The sequence below is a fragment of the Artibeus jamaicensis genome, unplaced genomic scaffold (assembly GCF_021234435.1).
Source record: "Artibeus jamaicensis isolate MK-2021 breed Jamaican fruit bat unplaced genomic scaffold, CSHL_Jam_final contig_3126, whole genome shotgun sequence".
NCBI classification, from domain to species: Eukaryota; Metazoa; Chordata; class Mammalia; order Chiroptera; family Phyllostomidae; genus Artibeus; species Artibeus jamaicensis.
Genome location: NW_026521723.1, coordinates 8807444 through 8832091, shown reverse-complemented (window position 1 = coordinate 8832091; position 24648 = coordinate 8807444). Strand labels below are relative to the sequence as shown.

The window sequence follows — 24648 nt, the reverse complement described above, 5'->3', positions numbered from 1 at the left end:
AAGTACAGTATAAAATTGAAAGTACAGTATAACTAATTTCCTATAAGTGTAAACCAACGTAACAGGCAAACCTGTCAAGTACCTTGAAGTGAATAATAGGTATCATATTATATGTAAGTGAATCAAGGAAGTTTTAATTTATGAGAACATATTCAATAGTTGAATAAATTTAATCTTTAAAAAATTTTGAAACTGCAGGATCATTTCTAGTATTATAAGTAAGAACACCTCATATGATCCAACTTCACAGAACAAGCTATTAAAGGAATAAACTAAAAATTAATCATCTGTAAGACAATTCATGTATTTTCTGAAGAGGGAGGTCTAATGGAAAGCTCAAGTTTTAAGTATTGAATGTCATCTTTCCATTGATTCCCAAAGAAAAAGTATTACAATAAACTAGTATCAACATGTTTAAACAAAAGTAAAGTCACCTAAGTAATTATTTCTTATTCACACATTTTTGTGCACATAAATTTTTTAAAAGTTTTTGATAGCTCTTATTGAAATGCTATTTTTCTCAGTGTGTACACCTGAACTTGAACTTTCACCGAGTGTAGGATATATAACAACATTTTTTGCCAAGTGTCCTGAAAAAAAGCCAACAATCACTGACATACCATTTCCACTTACAATGCTATTTACACAAACATAGGTGGTATCTAAGTCACAATTAACAAATTACAGTTTTCAGGAAAATCTAACTAAAAAAAAGTGTCCCCAAAATACCTGTTTACAGTGGTTCTAGTAATTTTTTAGTTTACTGTCCCTCCTCAACCAGTGCTAAAAACAGCACAGCCTGAAAACAATATGATTGGATAAAAGTAGGACTAGTGTTGATACTTTATCATTTTGTATTTTTAAGCAACAACGCATATAAGATATTTATTCATATTTTAGAATTCTTCCCTTCCTCGAGAGAGTTACAGTGAAAGTTAAATTCATGTAAGGAGTCAGGAAGAATAACATTATGTAATCATTTATCATGATTTAAAATAGTTTCAAATAGTATTTTTTACTTTTTTCAGTCAGACATTACTTTTTGATATTCTTTGTTCAATGTATGATAAATGAGTACATGACAATATCAATGAACTAGTAGACCCGATTTCTCCACACCTAAATGAAGAACATCTTAAGATTCTTTTTTCAAATTAATGAGTTCTGCCAAATGGGAAAACAAAATAGTCCAGTAGGGCCTCTGTAGCTATAAAGCATATTTTAGCATAATAATTACTATGCTAAAAAAGTAAATTAATTGGTTCTTTTAGACTTTATGTGAATTGCTTAAGTAAATAAAATCTATAAAATTTAAATAAAGTTTAAGGATTGCTAACAATGTGGGTTCTTAAGTCTTATATGTCTGGTTCCTAAAATCAGTAAAATTTGAAATTCAGGATTTGCACAGAAATATATTTTCACTTTTAGGCATGACGAATTTAAATGATATATAAAAATTTATATCCCTATCCTCAAAGACAAATAAGCGGTATCGGGGGGGGGGGGAAACAAAAGAAAACACCAAAAGCAACAATTTCCTGCAGTCAATTTGTATGAGTCAAAGAGCCATTGTACTCTCATGAGTAAGAACTGAAGTCAAATGCTGTAGTCTTGAATCAATCACCTCGTCCAAAATCTCATGCTTTCCAATATGGGAAATGTATAATAAAATAATGAAATTACTCTAAATAATATTTGTTAAAGGAATAGCTTATGACTGGAAACTAAAAGCCTCTAGTCACAACATATTCCTTTAATAACTATTTTAAATAATCACTTTAAAAATTACAAATATCAATTTTAATACTGAGGTGAAATTTTTTCCAATGAAAAAGATGAACTGTTTGATGATTTACTCTGTGTAAATTATGACCTTTTAGTATGATAAAAGCCTACTAGGTTTTATTAGTCACTTTGAAAAGGTAGTATTTTACGTAGGATACTTGATATATACCAAGAAGCTCTTAGAGGATTTATTTATTTATTTTAATCCTCACCCAATAATATATATTTACTGATTTTAGAGAGAGAGGAAAAGAAAGAAAGAGAGGGACATGGGAAGAGAGAGAGAGAGAAAAACAAACATCAATCGGTTGCCTCCTCTATGCATGCTAACCAGGGATGAAACCTGCAGTCTTTTGGTGTAAGGGACAACCCTCCAACCAACTTAGGCACCTGATCAAGGCGCTCTTAAAGATTTAAATAAACTCAGCACAGTTTACTGTATTAAACACTGGATAGATATGTAATGTCTAATTCCTGATGTTACTTGAAAAACATCATCTCACATAACGCTATCTTTTTATTAAGTCCTTAGTGGCAATTAACTGTGATTTTTCGTATTTACTTAGAATGATTTCCCCTTTTAGAAGAGTAAGTACATAATCATCACTTTATACCCAAAATGATGGGAATACAGTAGTGATTCCTATGACTACTAGAACTTATATACTAGTTGGGGTAAAAAAGAGACAAGCATATAAATAAAATACATAGTATGGCACATGGCAATAAGTACTATAAAACAAAATAAAGCAGAGAAGGATGACAGAAAATAGTAAAGAGGTGAGAAGAGAGAGGTCTCAATTTTACATACAACTGTGAAGGTAATATTTGAGTAAAGACCTAAAGGGAGTGAGAAAAAGAGGTATAAGAATATATGAAGAGCATTCAAGGCAGTGCAAACAGCAAGTGCAAAGATTCTGAGGTAAAAACATGCCTATTGTTTTCATGCTGGCAAGTAGGCCAATCTGACTGAAGCCAAGTGAGCAAGGGATATAAAATAAGGAATGAGGTCAAAGAGATCATCTAGGAGCAGAGCATGTACAGAGTCTTGTAAGTCATTGTAAAGATTTTGTTTTCATTGTGGATAGAATTCAAAGTCCATGGAAGGTGTAAAGAGAGCAATGCCATGATCTGACATGCCCTTTAAAAAGATCATTCTGGCTGCTGATCTGATGACAGATTTAAAGAAGAAAGATTAAATGGCTGTTCTAATAAGTTAAGTAAGAGTTGCTGATGGCTTGGACCAGAATATTAGAAGTGGGGAATTGGTAAGGTTCTGTATATATAAAAATAAGACATCTGACATTCATTTTTGATGGATTGCATGGAATATGAAAAAAACTGAAATCAAGGATAAATATAAAAAATTAGGAGGAAGACTATTGGAGGAAGAGATTTGGTGGCAAGGGACAGAAAAAAGATGAGGACCTCAGTTTTAAATTTTAAGTTGTAAATGCCTATATATACTTCTACATAAGATTAATAATCATTAATAGGCAGTTGGACATACAAGTCAGGACTAAAAGGAAGTAGACCCAGAATGCCAAAAGATATGAATTTAGGATATCATCACTGTTATCAGTATATATAAGAATGCCCACATGGAACCTTAATATTTAAAAGACTGCACATTGAGTCTAAGATTTACAAGTAATATTTCACACCAAATTTTGTATGACACATACGAAAAGCAAGCAGTCCTTGGGATAAGTACATTTTAAATATGCTTTAAGGTTCTTTTTTTAAAAAAATAAAAACCTAGAAAGAAATGGGGACTAGTATACTAATATTTCATCTCATTTAGATTTCTACCAAAGCACTAACTGATGGAACAGATGGTTCTTGATGTACATAGCTCTAAGCTTCTTGTAAGATTCACGCAAAAAAAAAAAAAAAAAAAAAAAAGATAAGAGATAGAGATAGAGCTAGAAAGAGACCCTATTAAATGCCAGGCATTAACTAAGTCATAAATAAAGTGAACACAAATTGTTTAACTCTGAGGACAGATAAGTACATAAATAAGCATACAACTACAAATTGCGATAAATAACGTGAGGTACTTTTCTTAGGTTGAGTAATTATACAAGAACAGAGAATATAACAAAAGCAAGGTTACAATTTCTCTAAAATGTCTGATTTAATTTTAGATTTGAACAGAAATGAAAATCTTAACTACCTATTACAGAATTACCATACAAACCTGCATTTCTCAACGTTCTCTTCCTTTTGCCTTTAATTTTCCATGTGTTAGACATGAAGACTGCTGCATTCTTATAGGAGATGCTCAAAACAGTTTACATAATTCATATAAATAAGAATTCCATTGATAATTCATTTATAGCCACACCCAGGATACAATATATTTTTAGCTCTAACTATATTTGGTGAATATTCAAATTTATACTGTCAAATTAACAAAAAAGCTTTCAGAGTGAAACAAGTAGAATGTGAAAAATCTTAAGTTCTTGGTGGTTTAACAAATAACAATAAAAGACATTTTAAATTTTACTTCATTAAAACATTTTCAGTAGCATTCCTACTTCAACTTCTCAGTAATCCAATATGGTATATAATAACATATTGAGTGACAATGTTATTTAATAAGCCAGGTCATCAAAGTTGATATCCTGTTTTATTTGTCAGATGCTTATCTGCAGAAGAGCTACCAAAAATAAACAAAAGAAACCCCAGAGTTCATTCTTAGTGTCAAGACAAAAAAAAATCCTAAAAGGGTGCACACTACCTATAAAAGTAAGATATTTAATACTATTCAACAGCAAATTTAACTGTATGCAGAGGTCTTAAAATGTACATAAAGTTGTTGCATAGACATTTTGACATTAGGTAAAAGAAATGCCACTTGACACATGTAAAGCCCTATCTGTTTACACATGTACCTCTATTTCAGATAGGGTTACTTTATTATATCTTTTAGATTATTTGGAAAATCTCAGGCTAAGGAACCTATATCTTCACAAGTATAAATTACTACCATGATCACAGTGTTATTGTTATGACTGTCATTATAAGAATAATTCAAATAACCTATTTTGCAAGTAGATGGTAACTTACCTGAAATGTAGATGACCTTTTGATCACTTCTTTGACCAAGGGAATTGGTCACTTTACAGACATAAACACCAGAATAATTGAAAGTCAGTGGATGGACAAAATGAAGAGTATTGTCTGAAGCCAATAAACCATCAGGCCACTGTCCATCCAACCTAGAATTGAAAAAGCATGAAATTACTTTATATATCCTCAGTCTCTAGTCATTCATAGCTGTTTAGTTATGATATTTTGAGATGTTAGTGAAAGAACCAGCAGTGTATGGGTAAAATTCACTATGAAATGATGCATATACTAAATTGTGCATTTTTATTTTTAATAAGTTAAACTAATAAAGTCCACTACAAATTCTTTCAAACTATCAATTCATGTAAGTGTACCCAGGCCAACAAAATAAAATGAGAGGGAAGGAGAGAATAAAAAATTATGTGATTTTAAAGAATTAAATTCAGAAAACTGGAAAATTAGAAAAACATTATTTATAGAAATACTCATTTTATCAAAGGAATCAAAGTAATTATCTGGTAATTATAGACCTCATGATATAGCTATAATTCTCTAAATGAAAGTTCATCTAATCTAAGTACATGATATATTTTAGCCCTTTCTGTAACATATTTAAAAAAGCGCCAGTTAATGCAGAACAAGTCTATAGTGTGCCCCATCCAAACATGGTTAGTTTCTAAACCACCAAGAAGGGTCTTCTTATAAAATAGTTTCATTTGTAAGGTGAACATGTGATGATAAAAACCAAGATACCGTTTGGTATCAATAACTCTTTTTAAATGGTGCCTATACTAAGAAGTCCTTTCTATAGTGGTGTATTACTGAGTATTGCTGTAAAGCACAATAGGAATAAAATCTCACTATAAGAACTACAAAGCCATTCACTGCAACAAAATTAAGTATACTGCTATAGATTATCTTTCCATCCTTGTGGTACAAAAAAACCCCACCATCAGGTCTTTATTTTCAAACTAGTTTTAAAGGCCATAGATTTTTTTAGATAAGAAGATAAAAATAAAGTAAATCCAGGCACTTAATTACTATACTTTGATTTTTAAGCAGATCTTCAAAATATTTCTTCATTCTTTCAACTCAGCCATCTACTATTTACCTTACTCTCCTCCTGCTGGTGTTGCTGAGATACAAAGCTAAGTCAGATTTGATCCTTGCTTTCAATGACAGAAATACATAGTAGGAGACCAACGACTAATTACAAAGAAAATAAAAACAAAGAATAAAAAAAAGGCAGAATGAAGCGAATCAACACTGGAAAATAGGAGGGATAATTTTATTCTGTGATCCCAAGGGTAGGAGGTAGAAGAACAATCAGTAAAAACTTTTACACTTGCTGGTATTTTAATTTAGCAATGAAGAATAAAGGTAATAGTCTAATGGTTAAAAAGCCAAAAGCAGTCAACCTCCTCAAAGAATTTTGGAAACAACATTTTTAGAACATCAACTTTAAAAAGGTGAATTCTTTTTCTAAGGATAACAATAAATATAAACTGTATCTATATTTTCAACTATCTTTACTTTGGGCCCAAAATTCCAATCCCTTTAATTCTGAGCAGTATAAAACAATGTCTTACAACACTTTATAAATTGTTTATTTAAATGAACCAGCCAGAAAATTCTGTATCACATTGAACTCCCAATAAATGACATTCTAAGCACCTTCTATGCTCTTGTATCCATGATACATTATTTATATTCATTGTCTCTACCCTCATAAAAGCTCTATGAAGTATCATTCTGATTTCCTTAAAAAAGACATCTCCAATTACAGAGACTAGGGTGAGAAGCCAGAACAGTATGACTTTTAGAAATTCCAGCTGAGATGGAGGCGTAGGTAGATACACTTTGCCTCTTTTCACAACCAAAAGGACAACAACAAATTTAAAAACAAAAGTAACCAGAACTGCCAGAAGATTGAACTGTAAGAAGTCTGACAACCAAGGAGTTAAAGAAGAAACATTCATCCAGACTGGTAGGAGGAGCAGAGAAGGCAGCTGGGGTGGCGAGGACTAATGGCAAGGTGGCAGCTAGAGGACTGGGGAGCACAAGGTGGCATCTGGCAGAGCAGGCAGTCCCACATTAGTGTGAGGATAAACCAGGAAGAACAACTAGGAAGTGAGACAAACCGCGCAACCCAGGGTTCCAGTGTGGGAAACAGGGCCTCTAAACTTCTGGCGGTAAAAATCTGTAGGGGTAGCAGCGATGGGAGAAACTCCCAACTCACAGGAGAATTCCTTGGAGAGTCCCATGAGGTCCTAAAAAGTACACAAAACTGCCCACCAGGGAATCTGCACCAGAAGGGCCCAATTTGCCTGTGGGTAGCAGAAAAAGTGACTGAAAGTCCCCAGAGAGCTGAGCTAGGGACATTGTTCCCTCTTTGACCCCGCCCCCACATACAGGGCCACAATGCAGAAATGTGGGTTGCCCCTAAGGTTCAGCACCTTACTACGTAACTGGCACACAAAGGCAAAACAATATGGCCCAAATAAAAGAACAGATCAAAGCGCCAGGAAAACTACAACTAAGCAATGAAGAGATAGCCAACCTATCAGATGCACAGTTCAAAACACTCATAATCAGGATGCTCACAGAAATGGTTGAGTATGGTCTCAAAATACAGGAAAAAGTGAAGGCTATGCAAAGTAAAATAAAGAAAAATGTATAAGGAATTAGCAGTGACAGGAACGAAACTGGGACGCAAATCAATGATTTGGAGAAGGAAGAAATAAACATTCAATCAGAACAGAATAAAGTAACAAGAGTTCAAAAAAATGAAGAGAGACTTAGGAACCTATGGGACAACTTTAAACACTACAATATCCAAATGAGAGGGGTGCCAGAAGAAGACCAGCAAGAAATTGAAAACTCATTTGAAAACATAATGACGGAGAACTTCCCCAATCTGGCAAAGGAAACAGACTTCCAGGAAATCCAGGAAGCTCAGAGAATCCTAAAGAAGTTGGACCCAAGGAAGCACACACCAAGGCACATCATAATTACATCACCCAAGATGAAAGATAAGGAGAGAATATTAAAAGCAGCAAGAGAAAAGGAGACAGTTACCTACAAGAGTTTCCACAAGACTATCAGCTGTTTTCTCAAAAGGAACCCTGCAGGCAAGAAGGGGCTGGAAAGTACTCCAAGTCATGAAAAAGTCTGAATGAAAACCTTACTCTAACAGTTGAAATTTCAAACTTAAAGAGAATGAAGGATATTCAGATAAAGCTACAAAAGTAAAAACAAGCAATTATTAGCCCTCCGTGACAATAGTTCTAGACAAAAAAATAAAAAAGCAAGACTTTCAGTATACTACTTGATTCTCAATAAATAATATCTACCTTTCACAGAGAGGCAAATAATAATTACAGAATTTAATTAAAAGTAATCTCATTGGAGTTACGAAAAATAGGGTAATGGGCACATTCATGTGTGAAGGGGTAGATATAAATTTTCATCTATCATAATAAGTGACCAGTGTTAAAAATTAGTAAATCAGGAAGTAGCAGTTTCAGACCTATAATGGTTAACTGCCAGAAAGAATTGCTAAAATCACTAACGTCTCTAAGGAACAGAACTATGGGGGTAGAAGGTGGGGAGAGGTGGAACAGGTAGACACTTAGAAACTATTCATTAAATTTACTTTTCAACAATTACTATGTCAGGTATTACACTGATAAAAAACAACTTTATGCATTTAAGAATACTTTTCACTTTTAAATAAATTCTCTTTAGAAGTATCTAATATTATTTACCTGCTCCACACGGATTTGAAGGGTGGTGGATTTGCATCAGCATTACACTTGAGATTAACACCTTTTCTTCCTACAAACCAATTTCCATCGTAGCCTGTTACTGAAACCTCAGGAGCATCTATAAAATAAATGCATGACAAAACAGATTATTGTTTGCTAATGATAAATAAAATATAAGACACAGCATAAACATAAACTGTAGAAGAATACAAATAATTTTTCCTTTTCTCAATACATATAACCAATGTGGAAGATAGTATGCAATAGATATTAGTTGACCAAATGAGTGCATAAATGAACAATGAGTACTCAAACATTAAGCAACTATGAGAACATACAGTTCTATTATAAACACTGAATATAATATTCGCAAACCTACATTCACCAAAAGCAAAATTTAAGAGTTTATTATGAAATACGTGGAACTATATGAACAAAGAAAATACTCTAAATGCTTAATTTGATAATGAAACATGGCATTTAAGTACAAAAATCAACAAATAAAACTGTTTTTAATGAAAAGTTTAATTTGAAAGGCAGTATCCCCAAAGAGGTATCAAGTCAATTACAGGGATTAGATTCCCTATACCACAATCAATCTATGGGCAGGTAGCAATGTGACACAAACTTTCTATAATTATAACTTAAGTAAATTATCTAAGATCTCAACTGTTCTAAAAGATGAACTTGTATCCACTCAATGTGCCCAAAGCTCTTTTAGCATATGTGCAATATAATTAATTTAATGAGCAATTATCCAGGTCTACCAGCAATATAAATTTATGACTTCGAACTACAAAACAATACTAATCATTCACTCAACCACCATACTGTTTAGTTTCTAATAAATGACAGGCAATGTTTTAGGTATTTGGTAGACATAGACTGTATTCAAAAAATAGTATTTTAATAGTAATAAAAAAGGATGACATTTAAAAACTATTTACTAAAACCTGTTATGAAAAAAATAGGATGCCAAAAGAGAAGACAAGAGGAAAAGCCTAATTTAAATTGGGGATGAGGTTGGGAATGTCACGAAAGACTCCCTCAGTAACATTTACCATATTTGTGTGTATAATGAGCACCTATGTTTTGGCCTAACTTTCAGGAAAAATATGTCAATTTTTAATTCATTTATGTTTAGAAACAAAACTGATTATCGTATTCCAGGGTATTATTGTATATATGGATATCATTATTTGTTTCTAGAGTTATACTTTTAATGCATAAGCATAAAATAAAAGAAATACCTGACTCTTATAAATGCCAAGAATTAACAAACATTTTTGAAACAAAATTTGTACTAAAAAATGCTGCTGAATGAAGAGTATGGATATCAGTGGGTTTAATTTATTTTAAAAGGAGGATGGGAAAGGTATTAATAAAGTGTCCCCAAAGAATACCTCCAAATTTTGAGAGATAAATTTTGGATACAATTGGGATATGTTTTGTAGGTCCCAATTAAAAAAGAAGAAAAAGTCATAAGTATTCTAACAACATTTTAGAAGCACGTCGAAAAACCTCAATAATAATCACAAACTCTTATATTAGAAAAAGTATTTTTATATATTAGAATTGCATTCGAACCAACAAAAATAATATACATAATACAAGAAAATTTCAATCATGATTAAAGAAAGAAAAAAGTATATGAAAGAAAAATATTAATAGTACTTATAGTTGAGATCTGAATTTTACAAGAAAAAGGCAAAAGAGTCTATAAAATCAAGTTAGGAAAAGGAAAAATAAAATTTAACTGGCTTCTCCAGAGCAGTAAAAGAGGAAACAAGGTATTTGTTTTCAGGAATACAATAGTAATAACATTCACGGAAGATTATCTTCTCATGTTTAATCCTGTAAATATTAGGGGAAAAAATCCTCAGAATTAGCTTTAGAAACCATTATATCAAGTGTAATAAATATGTGTAATTTAAAATTCCATGCATTATACCAAAAAAAGAAAAACAGAACAGCTTCACAAACCTGTCTACACTTATGATCTGTGCAAGGACAAAAATAACAGAACCTAAACTCTCCTAATTTTACTACTAACCTGCCTAATTTTCATTTTCTTTGCTATAAACTATCTACACCATCAGTTTTTCTCCTGCCCAAATTTTAAAATGCTACACAAAGAATATAAAGAAAAGAGCATATACATACACAAATAAAATAGAGTATCCCCTAACAAAAAAAAATACATGAGCCAGCTTTGAATCTTACCTATAATGAATATTATCCCAATGATGCACTTAAAATATTGTTTTACCTATGTGAGAATCTTACAACATGATCAATAAAACTGGTTAGAATACTGAAAGAACATAGATTTTCAAAATAATTTAAATGCATTTAGAAAGTAAAAGGCTTGTTGAAAAATAAAAACATCATGAGTGGCATCAATAAAACTGAATAAAATGGATTGGAGAAGTAGTCTGTCTCTAAGTATTGCACATTTTGAGATACAAATTTCCAAAGTTCACTTAAGTCCAATTAAAAGGATAAAATTAAATAATTCTAAGTTAGAGAGTAACTTTAAAATCATTGTCCACCATTACAAATTGATAAAAATTGTTCTGGTTAAATGAAATGTCCACAGTAAAATTTTAAATATTAAAGAAAAAATGTCAACAAGGAAAAACTAAGAATTTCTGAATACTAACTATTCAGACTAAAAACAGTCTGATGCAGAATCATTTTAAAGGAAGAAAATAAAAATAAAATACATCGTGTTTAAAAAGCAAATGTTACAATTTACTTACACTGTATATCTAATATGAAAGAATATCGGATGTCCTTTTCCAAGGCTGGATGTTTTACAACACAAGTAATTCGCCTTCCTCTAGCAAATCTAGTTGGAAATAGCTTGTACTGGCTGATGATTGTGGCTGTTTCATTTGGAAAGGAAGTTGTCGTGGATTCCATTTCACCAAGATCACCTTCCCAGTTAATATGTGCAACTGGTTTTCCAGTGGCTGCAATACAAATGGCTGCTACTGTTTCATTTCCTCCATCAATTAAAGAATCTGGCCCTTTAATCAGGCTCACAGTGGGTTCAACTGTTCAAATTTAAAAGAAAATAGTTATATTTTAATTAAGAATGTATTTATATCCTTTCAAACCACATCTACACATTTTTAAAATTTAGGAATAATTGCATATAAAATCTAAACACACTTGGATAATGCCAACATCAAATGGATTCTTGGAACAATGAGCCAGGACAAATAAGAAGCCGAGATTTTATATAACCATTACAAAGGTGGCTCTCCTGTAGAGATATACTTTTCTTTATAAAAACACATGAGTCCTTCTCATAATTAGTATATACAAAAGAGTCCTGTGAAATCACTCATAATTTCCATTATGAAATTAAAGATATTTTTACTTTAAAAAGTAGTTTTAATATTTAATGCTTCATTTTTGCAGCAAAAATATTACAAGAAAATATATTTTAAAGTAAGTTACAAGTATAGAACCAACACTGCTGATATGGAACATCACTAATACTTGCTGGAAAGTACATGCCACCTATTTGTTTTTCTGGTATCAGAAAGCTCCACAGAAGGGAAATGTAATCTTAATGTTAAACACTTCCTATCTAAGGTTTTTAATTATTTTTTGTATCTCCCTTAATAACTTTTATCTGATAAACACTACTACCCAGATGATCCCTAATTTTCTCCAACTTTGAAATAAGGTTTGATTCCACAGTTTCTAACCACTTGCCTGGTATTTTATGTCTATGTATCTTCAAATTTAATAAACCAAATGCTGAACTATCATCTCATGCTACCAATCCCTAACACATTTTTCAAAGACATGCCCCTTTAAATTAATGGTAATATAAATGACTCAATCACCAAGGTTCAAGACCTGTTATTGTTCAGACCTTCCTTGTTTCTTATATTCCATCAGTTACAAAGATATGCTAGTTATTCCTTTGTAATAGCTCACTTCTTAACCCAAGCAACAGAAATTAGTGAATTAATTTCAAACCTTCATGGCCTCATGGCTAGGCGTTATGATTTCAGGACTTCTTCATCTTAACTCATCAAAAACACCAGACAGATCATCCTGAATGACAACTTTTATCACATTACTACCAAAATCAGGTCTGAGTTAGTTACCCCCCCTAAGCAAGGTGAGAAGGTTGTCAAAGTGGTATTTCTCAAACTTTATTGTGCACATAAATCACTTGGGGATCCTGATAAAATGTAGATTTTTCACCTAGTAAGTCTGAGATGGGTCTGAAATTCTGTATTTCTAACAAGTTCCCAAGTGATATTATTAATTCTGCTAGTTCATGAACCACACTTTAAAACAGCAAGAACCTGAGAGGCGAAGAGATGAGAAGCACAACATTGTACACCTTCACACTTCTAGTAACATATATCTCAAATTCCTCATCCTAACATTCAAGTTACTTTATTGTGGTCCTACTCTACCATTCTAGCCTTTAATTCTTGTACTTTTTGAAAATCCTTTGAACAATCAACAAATTATTCAGTGGTTCACTATGAGGGTTCTCAGCAGTGAGTGACCTCTTCCCATCCCCTCACCTAGAGGACACTTGGCAATGTCTAGAGATACTCTAAGTTGTCACAACTGAGGGACTGATACTAATATCTGGTGGGTAGAAGCGATGAATACTGCTATTCCACTCCACCTGTAAAAATTGAACAGGATAGTTCATCACAACAAATTCCAGTCCCAAATTTTAAAAGTGCTAACTATGAAGAAATTCTGCCCTGCTATAATTGTTTTCTGCCTCTGTTGGCTCACTTACTCTCCTTAAATTTCTTTCCTGTTTGCCTACCCCAGACCTAGCCACCATTTGAGAACTGGCAGCTATATTTTTCCCTACATTTCTAAACTACCTAATTCACCAGCCCATTGCTATACCCTACTTAAATAACATTAATATATGAGACTGCTATAAACCAGGAACTCTTAATAGGCTTTAAAGGATATAATATGTGATAAAGTACAAAGTTGCACTCCACCACATTTACAGTGGAAAAAAAACAATCTGGAATAAAACAGTATGGTAACGACTACAATAAAGACATGATCAAGATACAATGGCAAAAAAGAAAAAAAATCATCAAATTGTGGAGCAGGTAGATATTTCAAGAACAGCTTCTCGAAGGATATGGTTTGGTGAATAGTAGTTAAATATAAGAATGTAGGAAGAGAGAGGTAAGAGAAAACCAAGGCAATCCAGGCAAAAGGACAAACACATGTAAAAACACAGACAGGTGTTAACAGAACCACAAATAATTTACTATGATTATAAAATGTGGGTTCTGGAAGAGGAGAAGCAAGAAATGAGAAGGTAAAAGAAGTACGCATGGGTAAAATCAAGATTAGCCTATTATTGTAAACAGTCTTGAGTTTAAAACCATTGAGTACTGTATCAATTTAGGAGACATTCCTAAAATTTAAAGCAAAAACATTTATTCCCACAAACCCTCTCTTCCATGTACAAACTATTTATCTAGTTTCTTCTTGCCACTCAACTTTTTGTGACCTTTTTTTAATCTTGATGTCCTACACTTGGTTCTTTTTTCAAGTATTTATGCCTTGCCTGCTAACTGAAACATTTCTTAAAGGCATCAATTTCATAAACATAAGTTATATTTTCCCACAGCTCTTATGACACTCATATAAAGTCCTCAAATATTTTATTTTTTAAAGAATGTATTTATTTTATTTTTAGAAAGAAGGGAATGGAGGGAGAAAGAAAGGGATAGAAACATCAGTGTGTGGTTGCCTCTCATGCACCCCCTACTGGGGACTTGGCCCAGGACCCAGGCATGTGGCCTGTCTGGGAAGTGAACCAGCAACTCTTCAAAGTCCAGCACTCAATCCACTGAGCCACACCAGCCAAGATTTTAATTTTATTTTTATATATTATCTCAACATGAAAAAATATATAACAAATTTGTACAAAATTGCTTTCCTGAATTCAAGAGACACTAAAATTATAACATTAAATATTAGGGGCTGTGTACTTATTTGGTCTCCAAATGCAGACAATGCGACCAAGTATGTGCAAAAGGCTTATCAGGGAGTAACATCTGGGTGAAGAGTCAAGAAAAAAAGGATTGAGTAGGGAGCTATCAGCAGATCTGACAATATCCCTGACAAGTTAAGTTGTCAGATTTCCCCCATTAAAGGAGCAAAGACTTCTCCCATTAAAGGAGTCCCAATCTGAGTTGAAATATCTAAGGTGCTATTACTCCTCAACCCTTGTTCTACTACTCAAATGTACTGACAAGCATTTTGAAATCTATTTTTCACTGTAAGTAGCTTTCTTAATGCTAATATATTAGCTCATTCTAAATTCCACAATGAACTTAAAGTTATCAGACAGAAAAAAAGTAAAAGATCTTTCATTAGAAACAATAAACCAAGATTCAAATATAAAAATCCACAATAGCATAAATAAAATTTGATTTAAAAAAAGTGACATGTCAATGACTCCAAGAAGAAAGTCATTTTAAAACTGGAAAAGCTGTTTAAAGGTGGTAATTTAATTAACAGTTGGAAATTTGAGGGAAAATAATGAAAGTAAGTATGGCAAAGAAACTCAGTACTTAGTATAAATAAAAAAACACCTTTCGTGAAAAAAAGTAAAATAGCTAAGACCCACATAGCATTATATAAATAGGTAGATAGACACAGAAAAGATTTTGCTTAAATTAAGAGCCTAAAATCATAGAATTTTAAAATAGAACTTAAAAATGTATTTGAATTCTTTCATTTTAAACTGAAATTTATATATAATTTCAATCATTTTAAGGTCTTGAAAATATTTTTACTATAATCATCACAACTACCACCAAAATACATAATTCAAGCATACCTACCTAATACAGTTACAGTTGTGGAGGACTGAGCATTTCCAAGTGGGAATGTAACAGCTTTGCATATGTATTTTCCAGAATCAGAAAATCCTATGTTATGTAGAGTAATTGTTGCATCATTAAGTGAATAGTTTTTAAACAATACTCTTCCCTGATATTCTCCTTGAACAGAGAATCCATACTGAGGATGATGAACTGCAATAGTCTGTGAACTTTTGCCATGTATCTTTTCCCATGAAATTTGTGTTATGGTTTCATTTACTTCAATTAAACACTTCAATGAAACATTCTTTCCCCATACTGCTGTGACATGTGGCTCCACAACAATTGGTCCAGCTAAGGCACCTATGGAAAAAAAACAGTACAGTTCTTAAAATAGAAAAATGTTATGCTAAAATATAATCAATCTCCCTTCCCTTTTGTTTCTCTCCCTCCTTTCTTCCCCTCCTACACGTACACACTTACACAAACACATTCATAACTGAATAACAGGACTAGATGTTCCAGAGGCTGAATGTAAGACCCAAAGAGTGACTCTCAAATAAAACAAATACCCATCAATGTGTTGTATTGGGAAAAAGCACTAGATATAGCCAAGAGTAAGCTTGGAAGTGGATGCTTCCCTAGTCAGGCCTTCAGATGAGATCCCAGCCCTAGTTCACACCTTCACTGCATTCTCATGAGACTCTGAAGCAAAGAATGCAGCTGAGCCAGGCCTGGATTTCCAGCCCAATGAAACTAAGGGGGTAATAAATGTCCATTCTTCTAAAGCTAGTAAGTTTTAAAGTAACTTGTTACTCAGTAATAGATAACCAATGCATACAGGACCTGTCAAAACAAATACAATATTAAAGTATCTCACTTTGAGGGTTCCCTCTATCAAAAAATCTCTATTCCAAAAACAATTTAAAATACACAAGTTCCCAGAAAACATGAATTTAAAAACAAAAATATGATGCAAATTTGTTCAATTTCACGGATAAAGAAAAAAATGGCACAAGCAAAAGTTAAAAGAAAATGACATGGAAGTTCCCCTATAATGTTAATTATGTTCCAAAAGCAATGGACCAAATCTAAGTAAGACAGATATCATTCATGAATACTAAAGTCAAGCAAGATACTGCTCACTGACAACTATACAAAAACATAAAACATGTCTTTGGAGAGTTTATAACTCACATATGTATCTTAACAAAATAAATTATTAAACTACAAATTAAATCAATATAAGCACTCAAAGTGGGAAGTATAAATAAAGACACCTTTAAAAATTAGAGTTATATTTAAATAATATTGTAATTAGATACAAAATAAAGAAACATTAGAGTAGCACCTAAAAGATAATCAAGAGAAATGTAAAACAGCCCTGGCTGGATGGCTAAGTTGGTTGGAGAAACACACTGTACAACAGAAAAAAAAAGGTTGCGGGTTTGATTCCTGGCCAGCACACATACCTAGGTTGTAGGTTTGCAGATCAGTGTGCATATGGGAAGAAACCACTTAATGTTTCTCTCTCACAATCAATGTTTCTCTTTCTTTTACTCCCTTCCTCTTTCTCTAAAATCAGTATGTTCCCAGTTGAGGATTAAAAATAATTATTCTTAAATATGTTGAAACAGTTCTAAACGCAACAAAGTCTTTACACAATTATTATTTCCACGAACCCTTTTGAGAGAAAAATATGAATAACTGCATAAAAATATCACTGCATAAACAAGAAGATGGACTTCAGATAGATCAATAAGAGGGCAACACCTTTATGTCCTGGCTGGTGTGGCTCAGTGGACTGAATGCTAGTCTGTGAACCAAAGAGTTGCTGGTTCAATTCCCAGCGAGGGCACATGCCTGGGTTCCCAGCCAGGTTCCCAGCAGGGGTGCATGAGAGACATTGATGTTTCTCTCCCTCTGTTTCTCCTTCCGTTCTTCTCTCTAAAAAATAAATAAATACCTTCTCCTCCCTTCTCCCACTCCCCTGTTGCTAACCCTCCACATGATCTTCATTTCTATGGTTCTGCTCCTGATCTAGCTGTCCTCTTAGTTTGCTTTTGTTTTAGGTGTGGTTGTTGATAACTGTGAGTTTGCTGTCCTTTCACTGTTCATCTTTTTTATCTTCTTTTTCTTAGGTAAGTCCCTTTAACATTTCATATAATAAGGGCTTGGTGATGATGAACTCCTTGAATTTGATCTTATCTGATAGGGGGAGGGCAAGAATAGTATGGGAAATATAGAATCTAAAGAACTTGAGACACGTGGTCATAAACTAAAGGGGGGAATGGTGGGGGAGGGGTGTGTAGGGTGGAGGGGAATGAAGCAGGGAAATAGAACAACTGTAATGGCGTAATCAATAAAATATATTAAATAAATAAATAAAATAATTTTTAAAGGGGCAACCTTTATTCTCCCCAAAATGACTGAGGATACTACAAAACAAGACTAACAACTATGGAAGGTTTTTTTTTAAGCATTGCCTCACAAAAGATTCAAGCCCCCCCCCAAATGTTACATCATGCTCTTAATTACTAAGCTTTTAAAACTATCCTAAGATGTAAAAACACATATCAAGTATACTAATTTATTTTAGCAACTTATCATAAGCCTGGTATTAAACCAGAAAATATAAAGACAACAAAAAAGTAATTTAGAAATAATGATTAAAAGTTCGTATATCATGAAATAATATCCAACTCTATTTGAAGAAAAAGAAATACTGAGCAAGTAGAAAACTCCAAGAATATAAAAGTATTTTTAGGCTACTTATCAAACTGAACTCTCACACAACTTTTCTCAACGATGCTGTGAAGATACTTAATAAAATTTAACATTCATTATCTGATTTTCTTAAAAAAATCAACTGCAAAAAGATTCCTAGTAACAAAGTTGATTCTTCTCAAATGACCATCACAATAATAGAAAAAAAGAGAACATAGATATTAAAGAAAAATCAAGAAAATACAGTTTGCTATCATTATCACTGTTCAGCTGACACTGAAAACTCCAATACAAGGTCATAAGAAAAATGAACAGAAAAATAAATATCAGAAAGGAACAATCATTATTTGAAAAACTACCTGAGAAACTTAAGGTGGCCAAGTAAAGGGTATTAGAACCAATAATGTGGCATGTAAAATGTATATAAAATATAAAATCAATAAGTGACAACATTTGCAAATGTACTGCAGGAGAAATATTAATATTTGCAAAAATAATATTTAAAATATCCATGAATAAAGTTGTACAGAACTTAAAAACTGAATGACTGACTTGAATAAGTAAAAGTTACATAATTTTGTCTTGGCTAGTGTGGCTCAGTTGGTTGGGCATTGCCTGTGGGCTGAAGGGTCACAGGTTCAGTCCCAGGGCAGGATACATACCAAGGTAGGAGATTTGGTCCCCATTTGGGACACCTACAACAGGCAACCAACTGATGTTTCTCTCTCCCATCGATGTTTCTCTCCCTCTTTCTCCTTCCCTTCCCCTCTCTCTAAAATATCTATAGGCATGTCCACATGTAAGGATTAAAAAAAAAAGATATATATATTCCTGAAAAAAATACCTACTACTATATAAATGTCAAATCTCCCCATTTTAACACACAAATTGAATGCAATTGCAGTGAAAACCCTGATTATACTTCTTGAAACAAGGCTAAATATAATAGCTAAGAAATATCTCAAAAAAACAAAAGCCCAGGTGGAAAGAAGAAAATATTAAATTTAAAAAATAAAAAGCTTACTCTTAATATCTTAAAACAATTGAAAGTATACAACCAGACCAACATATAGAATGGCATATGGTATATAAATAATAATTACTTTGTATGAATGGAGAAATAATAAATTAGGTCAGTTAAAAGCACAAGAGCTAAATATTTAAAAACAGATCCCTTCTATTAAGCCACGCAAATGCGCAGACACACAGCTGAACTTAAGATTTAAAAGTAAAAAATTAGCCACATATGTGTGTACACACTGTGAGAGCTTGATATAAACATACTAATCAGGTGGCAATTACAGAATAGGCTATACTAACAAACTCTAGAAGATTCATGTATGAAAAATGTCCTTTACATACATTTTATAGGCATCAGCAGTTGCCATTCTTGCTTGTAAAGAAAGAGCCATGACCATGACTCCCAGTGATGCAGATGGCCCAACTGCAGGGGCTTGGCTAGCACTGACCAGCTCCACAAGGCTGACATTAAAGATCCATATTGGAACTAGCAAGGACACTGCCTTCACATCCACAGCCTCTTCCCCTAATCTCTTTGTTCTTGCCCCTCTTGATCTTTATAAAAACCCCTGCCTGCACTGAGATGTTGAGATGGGTGTTGAGACAAGAGTTCCTCATCTTTCAGGTTGCAGGCACATGAATAAAACCACTTTCTTTTACGTTAAGGGCTCTTCAACCTGTGCCCCAGGGGCTGTATGGGGCTCAGGATGGCTGTGAATGCAGCCCAACACAAAATTGCAAATTTACTTAAAACATTATGAGACTTTTCTGCGATTACGTGTCACAATGTATGTAATGTGTGACACTAGAGAAAGAGAGAGAAAGAACTCTTCTTCCAGTTTGGCCCAGAGACGCCAAAAAGTTGGCTACATCATCAACACCTGACTCTCTAGCATTGGCTTTTGAAGTGGCAGGCAGCTCAAACTGTGTTCAATTAGTTTTTAGCAATCCAGATGGGACAAAGTGGACTCAGCTAAGGCAGAGTGCACAAGATGACCCCATGGCAAGGACTGCAGAAATTTCCCAGAAGCTGCAGAGAGTTCTTTATCTAGGGACTCTCCATGCTCTTCCTCTCAAGGTATCAGTCACCTTTTAATGCTTTGCTGGTGAAAGGGAACAGCTTATTAACGAGCTGATGAGCCCCAAATGGGTAAAGTCCTAGATGTGCACAGCCAGGAGTGCTCACAACCCATCTTTGAACTGTCTGGGATTACATATGAATCAACAGGTGCTGCATGACAGTAAGCACAGCTCAATGACTAAGAAAAATCCCAGTTTCTGGGTATGGGATTCAGAACACATGTATTGTGTTCTAGTTTATGGATTTCTGGGTTTTGAATATTCTATTTGAAAGCTCCCATCTGTCTGTTCTGTTTGGGAACTAACTCTGTGAGAGCTCTCGTCTACCTAAAGTGAAACTTTGGTTATGGTTGTTCTTAGCTGGCTTTCTTATCTTTTAAGGAGTTGTTTGTTCGCACAGGGAAATTAATCCTCTGTCTTTGTCATCTGGGCACTGTGTCATTTAAAACTTGTGAAGGTCATTTGCACTAATGTCCCAGTCCCTCTTTTTAGATCAATTTAGTTGGAGAGTACTCATTTGTTGGAGGTTTATCTTTGATTTAGATGTCGTTTGTTTCTGTTTTGCAATGGGTGGCTCAGTCTTAATCCCAATAGAGAATCCATAATGTTGGATCTTAGCTGACTGGTCAATTTACAACTATAAGTCAGTGACTAATTAGAATTGTTTTGCCAAAGCTCTGATAAATGGGATAAGGTCTCTTATGTACAAATTTTCCACATTGTTACATCATAAGAAATATATTCAGAAATTATTTCAATTGATGGCTCAAAGAGGAGGAAAAGATATCATTCCCCTCCCAGACTAAAACCTCAGAAAGAAGAAAAATGAGGAGTTAAGTCTTTTAGACACTCTAGATCCTCCTCCCGGAGGGGCAAGAGCTGTGGTGGTCCCAGGAACAATGGGGAAATTAATACCAGCACCAAATCCGGTGGAAACAAGAGGAGTGATGCCCCACCTCAGTGTGAAGGGGCATTTTTAAAATCACGCAACTAAAGTCAGCCAAGCCTAATATCTCCCCCAGCCTCTCCTCCAACTTCCTTAAAATTGTAAACAACAAAATGAAAATCTTGTCTTCTCTACGATTATTAATAATATTATTTACGTGTCTGGTAAAAACATAAATAAGACCTATCACAAATGTTTTTATTTCAGGATCATATGGTCTGGAAAAATATTTTGTACTAAAGCTGGTGTAAGTTTAATTGATATCTTTTAAAGTTATCAACAAAATATGTTTGTTTTGCCTGGGTTTGCAGGAATAAGTTCATGTTATCTCTGTTATGGAGTTGGTCAAGAAAATGACTTGAGTAATAACTGACTTTAAAATCTCAAAAAAATTGTTAAGAACTAATAAATACATGTAACTAAAATGAAAAGATTTTGGTAAGGTTTTTCAATAATAAACATGACTATAGCTAAACATCATTTTCCAAAGTCTTTGATACCATGGGATTTTGATGTTCTGCTGTGTTAAATATCGAAAATTATGAAATATCTAGGTTCGAAAATATGAAATATCGAAATATTTTGAAATAACAGGACACTAAAATATTAATTTATGAGTGTGCCTATTTTGGCTCCTTATTGCAGAGAAGCTAGAATAAATTTGGATCTGTTAATGAATGTATCTTATATTTTATTTAAAGACTATTAAAATATGAATGTATTTGCATTTGAGAAAAATCTATTTCTAAAAGTTATAAAATGTATTCATAAAAATATCAAATCTAAAAAACGTGAATTACTTTCTTGTAGTTGTCACTAAAATCAAGGTTTCTAAGAATTAAGAATTCTATAAATTGGAAAGAAATGGTATGGTTTGGTAACAGAAGATATAAAATATGAAGACACTAAAAGAAAAACAAGTAATTTGTTCTAAAGTTGGTTATTTCTGAATGAGTTAAGAAAAAACAAACTCAAAAGGGACTGTAAAAATCAGAAAAAGATAATGTAAGTCACAAGTATTTATGTATATTGCAGAGAATTTGTGCCCCTTGTAGAGGTTTATGAAGAGAGGTCTTAAGAGGAAATTATATAGTTAATCTGAATATTAAATTTAATGACATAATTGAATCTAAATATCAAAGTAAGCAAATACAGAATTTGTTTAGTTCTTTTTCAGTCTGTTAAAAGGAAAAAAGCGTTTCCTGTATCTGCCTAGAAAGCAAAGATTCTATTTTTTAATAGTTGTGTTATATTGTGTTAATAAGGTAACTGATTATTTAAAAACCTATATTTTATCCTTATAAAAGAAATTGTTTTATAAAATAATTTATTATTAAATGGTTATTATAATTATTAAATTTTAATAGTAACAAATTATTATAAAATAATAAAGTACTTATAAAGTACTTTAATAAGTACTTATAATAAGTACTTTATTATTTTATAATAAATAATTTCTTTTATAAGAACCAAAGGTTAGCCTGTATTTATGTTTGATACCTTTATTGTTAACATAACTAAATAATTTAATATTGTTTCATAATGATATATGACCTTTCAGTCATATGGGTTTGTGTGATGAACTTCCCAGGATTTAAATTTTAAGAGACTTTCTTGACCTAAAATTGGCTTTGGGTCATTCCAATGGGTCCCTGGAATGCTGTGGGGCCTTAAACTTCTCCTTATGAAGAACAAACTTTAAACAAATTCGGTCTATTTGATATGCTTAAAGTACATGGGGAGCTTTGTCAAATAAGTAATAGCTATGTTCTACTTGTACACACATATTTTTATAAAATGGATGTCCCATAGTCAGTTATAATTCACACTGATGCATTTATAAGTGGTACATCATCAAAAAGATCCATAAAAAAGGACTGTGAATTACTCTAATTTACATATTTCTGTGACTAAATTTTCAGATCACATTTTTTAACTGGATGAAAATTACTGGAACTCCATGGAATAACGGGATTTATGGAAACACAAATAATCAGCATAAACAAAAATTGATTATGAGACAGAATGAACTAAGGATGACTGCACTTTTAACTTTTTATTGAAAATATTGGACAACAGTGTGGGAACTGACTATGGGAATGGAAGGATGGGGTGAGGAGAGGTAAAGGGGGGGAAACTGGGACAAATATAACAGAAGAACATTAAAAATGGTTTAAAGAAAAAGAGGTACTGTATAAATACTGCTAATTTTTAATCTCTGTTTTTTGGACATAAGTAAACTTGTTTATTTCCTTAAAGCAATTTTGTAAATAACACTTTCATAAGCAATATTAAGGCATTTGTCTTTTTCTCCCTATCGGATCACTCTGGAATTTTGAAACTCTTAATGAGTGAGTAGTATTATTTCCATGGCAATATGTTTGTTTGCATAAACCGAATAGGAATCTGATTTCTTCATAATAGGACACATAAAGTCAGTTTCCAGTTGTGGTTTTATCATCCAAGACATTGACTGCAATGTCGTGTCTCAGAGAGAGACATGCCTAGACACTGGATTACACCAGAAAACTTTAACAAATGAAGACTGACTTTGAAGCTGATAAAAGTTCCTCACTGTAATGTCTTAGTATCCTGCTTATTCGTAAGGCTCATGGCAGTCTTTCCAGGTAAGAAACAAAGGTTCCTTTCCTGGGAGATAGCAAGGAAGAACCTCAAGACATTTTGCGGACATCAAGAATTGAAGAACTCACCCAAAGTTATAGGTATTGTAGGCAAAGCCCAAACGCAACTGCGTGACTTGGCTTTCTTGCCCTACAGGACTAATTAAAGCTCAATCTAGAAATTTTGTATAAGATTTCAGGAAAGTACATTTAAGAAAATCTATATAATTAATCATCTGCTATTCCTGTTGTGTTTGTGCAAATAATGAGGCCAAATTGACAGTTTACTTAATGTAGTAAATGAACTGATCTTGACTTCCTCTTTGATTAAAATACAGGTGATTTTAGAAGGAGAAATTGTGTTTCATTAGACTCTATAATACACAGTTATGGATATTAAGTTCTAATTCGGTTAACTGTCTTCCAAGTTTATGTTTCACTTGTGCACAGACAAGATCAGGGCAAGGACAACAGGCCAGGTGCAGGCCACCATGGTAGAAAGCCTCAGAAGCCTAGCAACAGGAACAAAGAAGAGAACCGAATAAAAAGGGCATATAGGCAGATGGTAAAGTGGAATGGTGATGGAGATGATAAATGAGGGGGCCGAAGGACATATTTAGATACCTCCTAACCAATCATTATTTCCCCAAAGGAACCTCACATAATATTTACAGTGGGGAACAGTGACTGACTTTTTGTAGACACAGGAGCCATGTATTCTGTATCAAACACCAAATTGACTAAAAACAAACAAACAAAACATCTTAACAATC

At 33.1% G+C, this 24648-nt stretch overlaps 1 protein-coding gene across 5 annotated transcripts in view; it reads right to left on the bottom strand.

Moving 5' to 3' along the window:
• Positions 1–24648, bottom strand: part of NECTIN3 (nectin cell adhesion molecule 3) — a 124382-nt gene that overhangs the window by 75632 nt on the left and 24102 nt on the right. For all 5 annotated transcript variants that reach the window (XM_037150140.2, XM_037150141.2, XM_053663090.1 and 2 more), the window contains exons 2-5: positions 15503–15844; positions 11390–11686; positions 8628–8745; positions 4858–5009 (exon numbers count right to left, since the gene is read on the bottom strand). In XM_037150140.2, coding sequence (XP_037006035.2) covers positions 4858–5009; positions 8628–8745; positions 11390–11686; positions 15503–15844 — 909 coding nt within the window. The remainder of the gene's footprint in view (positions 1–4857; positions 5010–8627; positions 8746–11389; positions 11687–15502; positions 15845–24648) is intronic.